This window comes from Mytilus californianus, unplaced genomic scaffold (genome assembly GCF_021869535.1).
Source record: "Mytilus californianus isolate M0D057914Y unplaced genomic scaffold, xbMytCali1.0.p SCAF_12, whole genome shotgun sequence".
NCBI lineage: Eukaryota > Metazoa > Mollusca > Bivalvia > Mytilida > Mytilidae > Mytilus > Mytilus californianus.
The window spans coordinates 37511018-37521976 of record NW_026262604.1 but is presented as its reverse complement, the minus strand read 5'-3'; the positions used below and the strand labels follow the sequence as shown (position 1 = coordinate 37521976).

General features: G+C 34.4%; 1 protein-coding gene across 1 annotated transcript; it reads right to left on the bottom strand.

Moving 5' to 3' along the window:
- Positions 1-581: 581 nt before the first annotated feature.
- Positions 582-4282, bottom strand: LOC127722439 (short-chain collagen C4-like). The gene is made up of 3 exons (XM_052229301.1): positions 4032-4282; positions 2357-2431; positions 582-1074 (listed from the first exon to the last, which is right to left on the bottom strand). The coding sequence occupies exons 1-3, from the start codon at positions 4165-4167 to the stop codon at positions 611-613; spliced, it is 675 nt and encodes a 224-aa protein (XP_052085261.1). The 5' UTR covers positions 4168-4282; the 3' UTR covers positions 582-610.
- Positions 4283-10959: the final 6677 nt, after the last annotated feature.

Here is a 10959-nt window from a genome sequence, read left to right as displayed (position 1 = left end):
TAAATTAATAGTTAAGATCCATTTTGTTACATCTGGTGATCCGTTTATTTGGCAATCGCCAATGGCAGTCAGCAGGGTTTAAGAACATCCGTTGTTCGACCTGCTAGTCAAATGCGTTTTGTTAAAACATACTTTTTCATTTTTTTTTTTTGGTCTTTTTGGAAAATGTTGTTTAAGCTGTATTTAGACCCCTCTACCAAGAAACTTGTTTTCTTAACAAAACAAAAGTTGAACGTTGTCTGCAAGGTTGCATTTGATCATCATGTTATGTTCTTTTTATGACTATTATGCAAAATTTTACAGAGAAAACAGAACGATAGATTGAATCAAACGTAAAAGTCACAAACTAATTTAAAGATAAGATTTTCGGCTGTCCCTTGAAAACAATGGTATGTTGGATAAGGGCAGACATTTTTTTCCTAGCAAACAGGCAACCGATTGGTCAATCAGAGTTGGTGCAAGTGTGTTTTAACACTGATATCGCGTGGCACTTTCCCTTTACAAGGCATTAGATTTAACGTCCCATTCCAACTAAGAACTGAGAAAAGTCCAATGATGACAATATTTTATAGTCCTATAGTTGAAAAAAATACCACAAAAAACCTTTGTTTTATTTAGAACAAACAACACACTTTACAAGTGTGCCCTGAACATAAGGAGGACATCTCAAGGAGCCACAGTAGGCCTTGACAGGAAACAATGTATAACCACCCATATCCTCGGATCCACCTTCTAAAACATCTGGTGACTGGTCAAGACAAATGTATGCAGAAGCTCCAGCGTCAGTGTGTTGACCAGCAACTAATATCCCACTATATTCTAAGTTCCAACCTTTGTAGCACGTAGATTTCCCCGGTATAGTAATAATAGAAGAGACGTAATTTACGCGACACACGGCGCATGGAGCGTCTTTGTCATACAGATTCTGACCAAGACTAGGGTCATTGTATTCCATCCCGTACAATGTTCCGAAATGTTTTGCATGGCTATTTTGTCCATTGTCTGGATCATGTGGCATACATACTGGAACTGCAGAGCGCCCAACTTCATTTGATTTGCCTCCAGCACCAAGACCTGTTTAAATTAGAAAATATGTATGACATCAGTTACATGTACATACAGAAAGAAATCCTTACAAGACAATATGTATATATTAACAAATAAATAAATAGGGATGCTTACGAAATAATGTATATTTACTGAAGATCAAACTATAATTTCAATGAAGAATGAAATTGAAAATTATCTAAGCATGAATATACGTCTCTAATAGCGGCGTCTTATTTTTACCACTTTTTGCAAACGTTCTTGTACTTCTGTATACATAAAAAACGTGACAGACGAATATTTAATATATTTGGTTAAATCTCTTGGTTTTAAAATTGCATTCTAAACATTCGTACAAGATAAAACGACCTGCAGATCTAGATCTACTATGGAAACCACTGCACATGTTTAGTAATCGAGAAAACAATCGACAATATACGACGACGTCGGATTGGTGTTTAACGTCCAGTTGCAATTATTACATTCATTTTAGGACGTGGAACCTTGTTTCGTACCAGACCAACACACTGAGACTTAATTTAACGTGCTACATGTAGTTCACAACGTAATAGTCCACAGGAAAACATATTACCATACCCGGACACATGACTCCGAGCCGACCAGTCTTAATTTTGCTCTTACTCCTAAATGCCAACTGCTTAGCAGATAAGCAGCAAATACAATTTTTTGTTTGATTCAGAGGAGGATTTAAAACCCACTTCCACCTACGATTGAGGCAAGATTACCTGGGTGATGGACAATAAACGAAGCAATGAACATAGCCATGAGGTAGCCGTAAAAGACTGCAATGGAGTTTAATTCGATGCTTACTATACCGAATAGAATATTTGCTCTTATACATTTTTACTATATGCAAAAATGTAAATAATAATTCTCGCATGTGCTCTATTTGCTCATATAGGAGTTGGTCTAACATTTTTACAATGATCGTTACCGAGGTTAAAAACATTGAAAAATATAGTCACAGACACAGCATGAGAGAACAACTACGGTAATCTTAAAGACCAAATGAACCATGGATTATAAAGTATTTGCTATAACCTCTTCTTCCCATGTTTGATTGTACATTGAACTAAATGAAATATTATTATGTACGTTGTAATCTATTTTTTAAAAGCCTTTACTACATGAAAAGTTTTGATATGTTTTTGATCAATTTCTTTTTGCATAATAACTTAAAAAGTAAGATTTGTGCATGAATAAAATATTGGAGTTTTTAGAGAACCGTTTTGTATACATACAAACAACGGCTAAGTAACCCCACTAGAAAAAAAAGAAAACTATTTACCGGAATATACTAATTCAGTACCATTTCCCGAACACGTCTTCTTTCCCCATCGTGTGTACACTGAACCAGTCGGAGCTTAAATAAAATAAAATGTTTGTCAATACATTACTGGCTATCGAAATGTATGAAGTGGCCATGCAAAATTAAAACATATTGGTGAGTTACGGAACCACCTTTAATGTTAGGAAAATAAACAATCATTTACAGCTGTATGCACAAAATGTCTTTCATTTAAAAGAAAGTGTCTTCATTCATTGTAGCTCAGAATCAAACGATAACTACATAAGCATTAATTCTATAATTTGAGGAGAATTTGTTAAAATCTATAAATTGGTAATTGATCGATGAATATGTCACAGAAGGCGAAAAGAGTAAGAAGTTATATACATATCGTACTTTATAACTTGTACATTTCATGACTAGACAAGATCGGAAAATATAAGCAGCATGTCAGCATGTATGACATATTCTAACATGCGATATTGAAATCTTTAATTACGATCATATAAACTTCCAACAAGTTCTAACATCGGACTAGGACTTCTTTTAAACTGCGTTTTACTGTGCGTATTGCTGTGTATTGGTTTATTCCACATTGGCTAGAGGTAAAGGGGGAGGGTTTCAGATCTCACAAAACATGTTTGACCCCGCAGCATTTATCCGACTGTCCCAACCTGTCAGGAACCTCTAGCCTTTGTTAGTCTTGTGTGCATTTTTTGTTTGTTTAGTGTGGCGTCCATTTCGCTGAATGCTGAACTATGTATGATTGCCAGTGAGACAGCTCTCCAAAAGAGACAAAATGACACAGCAATTAACAACTATAGGTCACCGTACGGCCTTCAACAATGAACAAAGACCATACCGCATAGTCAGTTATAAAAGGCCCCAAAATGACAAATGTAAAACAATTCAAACGAGAAAACTAACGGCCTATTTTATGTACAAAATAATGAACGAAAAACAAATATGTTACAGCAACAAACGACAACCACTGAATTACAGTATACAATATTGTTTAGTAGCCAGCTGAAGCCTACCTCCGGGTGCGAGATTTTCTCACCAATTGGTGGCCTTGTGTTCTACTCTTGGACTTGGATCGGGTTGTCTCTTTGACACTTTTCACTGTTCCCATTCTCAATTTTATTAGTTGGATATTTACATGTACAAAATTGTATTATATATATATATAAAAAAAGATAAAATGTATATGATATAAGCTTCACATTTAAACCAAATATTCCTTTTTGCTCAGCTCACAATTACAGAAGACGAATCACGTCGATTGTACGAATGAACAGTATGGAAATTCTGCTGAAACAATTCATTTCCAAATTGACATTTCTCACTTCTAGGTTAGAACTAAGATATGCGAACAAAGACATGATAAATATTAAGTTGGAACTGAGAAATGTCAGCTTGAAGGTGAGAAATATCAAGTTGGAATTGAGAAATGTAAATACGGATGTGAGAAATGTAAATACGGAAGTGATAAATGTCAAGTTGGAAGTGAAAAATCTGACGTTGGAAGTAAGAAATGCCAAAACGGAAAAGTAGGATGCCCTTCCAGATGTTCGTTCGATTGTATTCATGATGTACCTCGTAATATATCTACACAATACAATAAAATACGCTTAAATTTCTTATACAAAAAATAATCGACACAATACCTCCTTACCGGAAGTTATTTGCTGTAACTGGCTTTGTAGACTCCCTAAAGTCGAGGACAGTTGAGTGTTTGTTTGTTTTTGTTCGGTCACGTGCTGCTGTAACTGGGCTACGGTTGCTTTCAATGTCTGAATATCCTTGTGCATTTGCAGATTGTCGGCATAGTCGGGATCAGTTAAAAGTATCCTCTTCTGCTCATGTTTTAGAGAATATACATCATGTAAACTAAGAATCTGAACCACTACGAGAACACATGTAAGTAAATCCCAAGCCATTGTGACAGTCTTAGTTCAAAATATTGGACTTACAATCTTATCATTATTCTTGTTATAGCACAATAAAGTCTTACACACCTATCTGACACACGCAATATTAATTCAAGTTATTCTATCTTTTAAAATGATCATTTTCTTTTGTCCAACTATAAAGTTATATGCAAAGTCTGTTTTCAATGTTTACCTTTTCTTTAATTTTTGTATTTTCGAAGATTATGGCAAATCAACAATGACCAAGCAAAGCAAAAACATTTTGAGATCACTATTTGGCATTCAACTAAACACAAGTGTCATATACCATGTATATATCAAGCTTTATATTAAAATTGCCCCGAATACTTTTAATTTTTAGAGGGTTTCACTTTCAACACCAACTTTAAATAACATAAAAAATCTAATTGCAAACAAAACTAGTTCTGCTTAGAATAGCCTTTTTTGTGGGCTGATTTTTTCTCTTCGGAAGAACCACAAATTTAGAAGCTTCATACATGACAAATATTTTAAATTGTACAAAGGACAAAGTCATGTCGTTGTGGTTAAATGTGCATATCTAGGCCCATTCTTTATATGTAATTCCTACAATATCTTTTGTTTCATCAGTTTAACGGTGGTTGAATTCGACTTTTTCAACATTCCTAGTATGTTATCATTTGTATGAAATGAAAGTTTCTTTAGGATGAAGATTTATCAATTATGTCAAACAATCTTAATGGACGTTTTTTTTTATTACGTCAACCAACTAATGTGTAATAAAGATTTCGAATTTTAAGACAAGTGTTAATGACTGATTGGTGTATCTTGGATATATATTGACTTTTGACTGGAATTCAAACATCTGCTAGTAAGGCAAATATATAAAGATGGCGGCCACTTGAGTTCTTTAGAGAACCTTAAAAACAACGCACATTTAGTAAAACCTGTCTTCAACACAACTTTCCAGTGTGTTAGGATTATGACATTTATTTACCTCTCAATTAAAATTTGAACGTTCAATCAATGGCCCAAGTTCATTTTCCTTTTGTTGTTCGATAATGGCATAACCTGTAAACCTCTTAATTCTGTAACGGCAAATTGTGTTGATGATATTGTATCATGGAGATTTCTAAAAGCACTGAACTATAAGCCTATTTGTAAACCAGCATGGCCGCCTTTAAAATCAAAATAGAATATGTTTAACAGGAAATTATAATAATCTCAATACCATATGAATAAAAGAAGACGTGGGTATAAGGCAATAAACAAACAATCTAAAGAAACAAATTACGTAAATACACCAAGTTTTCAAAAATAACAAAATAAAAATTAAGATATGAAATAAAACAACCACTGACAAGTTACCTCACTTGGGACAGGTAAATCGATAAACGCACGATACCATTTAAAGCATCGTCCTGAACATGCATGAAATATTTGCCACTTGACGTTAAGTAACCAGCAATCAATCAATCAACCATTTGAAGCGAGTACGGCACTTATTTCTGAAAATAACTTTCGTTATGTACACCCGAGATCAAAACACCGTACGCACACCTTTTACCAAAAAAACATGACTTCAGATTTCCATTTTCCGACAAGAACTTCCTTTGATTGCCCAAATGAGATGAAACAATAAAGTCGCTGTACATTTGCACAAAAATTAAGATTACTGAAAATACGGTATCATGGTTTGGTTCAGTAGTGTCATGGTTTAGTTCATGTTCGACATGGTTCAGTAATGTGATTCCTGTCGTGTTTGATGGAAGAGTAAAAGTCAAAATAAACAGATATTATACAACGGGAACTATTGAAATACGGTTTTAAACAAAATATTTTCGCCGATACTTTTTTCTCTCGCGTTTAATCCATTCTATCCTATTTCGAAGCAATATATTGTCGCCATTTTCAAATGTTGTTATTTTGTTCTCATACGAGTTTATCTAAGCTTCTCATATTTACGTTGATCTTCTACTCGCGAAAATACATAGCTCGAGAAAATATGTCGTCTACGGTAAATTCAAGCTATCATCATTATAGTTATCATTACAGAACACGCATGCATAAAGAAATGACGAGAAACATATATTAACGCATTTTTTAAAGGCAATTTCCTTAAAAGTAGTTTTATTTGGAATACAAAAAGAACCTAAGAAAGCACATAGAAATATATAATTAGTATTAGTAGATGCGGTATGATTGCCAATGTGACAACTATCCACCCGAGACCAAATGACGTAGATGTTAGCTACTATATGTCACCGTACGGCATTCAACAATAAACAAAACCCATACCTCTTAGAAAGCAACAAAAGACTCCGACAAATGAAATGTAAAGCAATTCAAATGAGAAAACCAACGGCCTGATTTATTTTCAAAACAATAAGCGAAAATCAAATACAGTAAAAAACTACAGCATTACAGACTCTGGCTTGGGAACGGCACATACAGAATATGGCGGGGTTTAACATGTTTGTATACTCCCAACCCTCTCCTCGCCTTAACCTGGGCAGTGTTGTAACAGCACAATAACAAAAAAAATCTATAAAAATCAGTTGAAAATGACTCATCAGATCGATAAAGCAAAATAATCAAGTAAAATAAACACAAAAGACACAAAGAACTGATATGTGAGTGCTCACATTTACTGAAAGCTAGTTCCAAGAAAAACAAGAGTGCACACACTGAAATGTCTCGCCTTCTTTACTAATCATTGATATATATGTTGATAGTCCTAAATATAAAGCTTACAACTATCACATAAACTTAACATTAACCAAGAAAACTAAACATTGACCAATGAACCATGAAAATTAGGTCAAGGTCATATAAAACCTGCGTGACTGACATATAGATCATAAAATATTTCCATACACCAAATATAGTTGACCTATGGCATATAGTATTAGAAAAAAAGACCAAAACTCAAAAACTTAACTTTGACCACTGAACCATGAAAACGAGGTCAAGGTCAGATGACACCTGCCAGCTAGACATGTACACCTTACAATCATTCCATACACCAAATATAGTAGACCTATTGCATACAGTATAGGAAAAACAGACCAAAACACAAAAACTTAACTATAACCACTGAACCATGAAAATGAGGTCAAGGTCAGATGACACCTGCCAGTTGGACATGTACACCTTACAGTCCTTCCATACACCGAATATACTAGACCTATTGCTTATAGTATCTAAGATATGGACTTGACCACCAAAACTTAACCTTGTTCACTGATCCATGAAATGAGGTCGAGGTCAAGTGAAAACTGTCTGACGGGCCTGAAGACCTTGCAAGGTACGCACATACCAAATATAGTTATCCTACTACTTATAATAAGAGAGAATTTAACATTACAAAAAATGTTAACTTTTTTTCAAGTAGTCACTGGACCATGAAAATGAGGTCAAGGACATTGGACATGTGACTGATGGAAAGCATCCAGGTCTTCCACCTTCTAAAATATAAAGCTTTTAAGAAGTTAGCTAACGCCGCCGCCGCCGGATCACTATCCCTATGTCGAGCTTTCTGCGACAAAAGTCGCAGGCTCGACAAAAATCATGAATCCAAGACAAAACGTTACTTTTTTTATTTCAATTCAGAATGGAATTCTGCTGCCAATATTCATCTTCATACATCATATTCTCTACTATTAATAACGATGATGGCTTGTCTTGTCGGGTCATATAGTTTAAATTTACTTGTACCAAACTAACTAACACGTGTATCTTGAAATTTAATTTTTTTTTCGATCACATTCTCATACTAAATACTAGATCGACAGCGCTGTTCTGATATTACCGAAACTCTATTGCATAAAAGAAAAAAGCTTTAACGGGTTAAGTGATACCACACAATACATTTATACAATATGACAAAAACATAATCATTTTAATTTAAACATTCGTAATAATAATTGATAAAAATGGACATTATATCGACCTTATTCTAATTTGAAATTGTGATCTGTCATATATTTAAATTTGAAACTTTGTAAGCAGTTTTCATAATAATTTCATTTATGGTCTATTTAAAAAAATAAGTTTTAACTGTTGTTCATGTTAACATTTTTTCCCGTGGAGGGTTGAAGACTGTATGGTGCCCTCTCGATATTGTTTGGTTAGTTTTGTGGTTGGGTTACTGTATCATGGGCGTACAACCCCTACATCTGTTTTTATTCATCATAGACATAATCTTGTTCGAAATAAAAATAACAGATGTATAGTTTTCTAGAAGAAAATGTAAAACAAAAATTATTTTTTGACTAGCTGCTACATTTTGCAACTTTAGGTAGAGGTTTTTACCCATTTGACACCGCTAACGATATCCCCGACAAAAAAGATGTGATATAATTTCCAGTGATACAACTCTCCACAAGAGACCAAATGGCACAGAAATAAACAACTATAGGTCCCCGTGCTGACTTCAACAATGAGCAAAACCCATACCACATAGTCAGCTATAAAAGACCCCGAAATGACAAATGTAAAACAATTAAAACGAGAAAACTAACGGCCTAATTTATGTACAAAATAATGAACGAAAAACAAACATGATACACAGAAACAAACGACAACCACTGAATAACAGGCTACTGGTATGGGACAGGCACATACAGATTGTGGCATGGTTAAACATGTTAGCGGGTGCCCAACCCTTCCCCTAACCTGGGACAGTGGTGTAACAGTACAACAAAAGAACAAACTATAAAAATCAGTTGAAAAAGGCTTAACTCATCAGATGGATACAAACAGAAAACAGAAATACATATAACAAAACCACAGAGTTGACGTCGCAGGGTACAAAATGTACGTATACATATCCACACAACAAAAAAGGCACCAAGTATAGATCTGAGAGTACTAGCAGCTACTTCAAAGCCAATAACAAATAATAAACAACCATGCATCTAAGACGAAAAAAAAAAGAGTTCATTATGGACACACGGAGAACAGATTCTGGGTGAAACAAAAGTAACTTATTTGATCGAATGCCAGTTAAAAAGAGTAGTGGCTATATTAATTCTATCTGAGGAAACAAACGAAAAGTAAAAATGTATAATTTACGGTTTGCCTATTACGCCCACCAAGTTTGGTAAAAAGGGCTTTTCTTCTTCTTAGTCAATTGGTAAATTGTGTAACTTCAATTTTTCACAAGCGCCTTCAAACAAACTATCAATACTAAGGTGGAACAAATATGTATTTATTTGGATCTAAACCATGACAAATTTCTAGACACTTAAATGAACCATGTCAATCGCTTAACCAAACCATATCAATTTCTATATTTTGGTTATCCTGCGTTAATTTCTTAAAAACAACAATTTCAATGTAGATCGTTTGACTTACAATATAGATTCAAACATCTTATTTGCTCTTTATTTGTTCATTTGAAAAGAACTGAGGTAATCGTTCTGGGAAGTGACCTAACCAAACCATGACCAACTTAACAAAACTTTGATAATATCACTATACTAAACGCTCCTCGATATGACGACGTTACTACCCATGAGAAAGCATACATCAGTTAATTTTCCCCCCAAATTGCACCGATTGTAAGTTTCAGCCTTGATTTTACTTCTTTTAATAGCCCTTACTTGACCGAGTACCAGGATGTCCTACCACAGAGTAGGTAATCTGTCGAAATATTTCGGAGTCAAAAGTCGGTAATACGAAAAAATTCTTTTATATTAGTAAGCACTAGCATATGGCAACAATACATACAATGTATTCACTTGATGCCTATAAAAATGTTTTAATATTTATGTTATGCCTTTCGAAACTGTACAAGTCCGTTATGTTCGTCACCTAAAATTTTTAAACCGTGCGATTTAATGAATTCCGCTCTATTCTGCACTCCCCATCCTACGCCATTAGCAGCTGCTGGTTCACGTGACATGCTACAAGGGAGACACAGAAATGTACTAAACACATACAGCATTGCAGCACTTTGGTTGCCTTGATTCATTTTATGATCCGAATGTACGCATGGATCTATTACAGATACAATTCCACCATCCTTCAGAACCCGTTTGATTTCTGAAATGCTTAAACTTGGATTTGGCAGGTCATGCAGTACATCAACCATAGTTATCCAATCGAATTTCTTCGTCCACGATTCGTCCAAGTCGTCACTTTCAAGAAAAACGAATTCGACATTCGGTAAATTTTCTTTTGCCTTATTCTCCTTCGCTTTTTCAATGGAATTTCGATCGATATCTACACCGTATACTTTGGCATTTGGTAAATGTTCAGCTAATTTTATAGTTAAACTGCCTGGTCCACATCCAAAATCCATAACATTTCTTATTGTATCTGTGTGGAAAAAAAACAGCAATAAGTTACCAATACTTCGGAACTAAAATACTCACTTTTCAGTTTATAACTTTTGAAATTGTACTATAACATGTATAACTCAGTTTGCAACCCCTAAACAAAATTAGACCCTAAACTGTGGTTTGTTGTGTTTCTGACTACTGTGTGTTTGAAGTATATGACTCCTTAAAAACGGTTTGTCTTGACCGTATATATCTGTTGATTGTTATATGAGTCATGAGCACTGATACATGTAGCTGCATTTTAGTTTTGTTTTCAAACAGTTACATTTATCTTATGAAATGTAATAAATTCATGAATATTACTATGCACACATGTGTTGTATTTAAATGTGAACCTTAGTTTTGA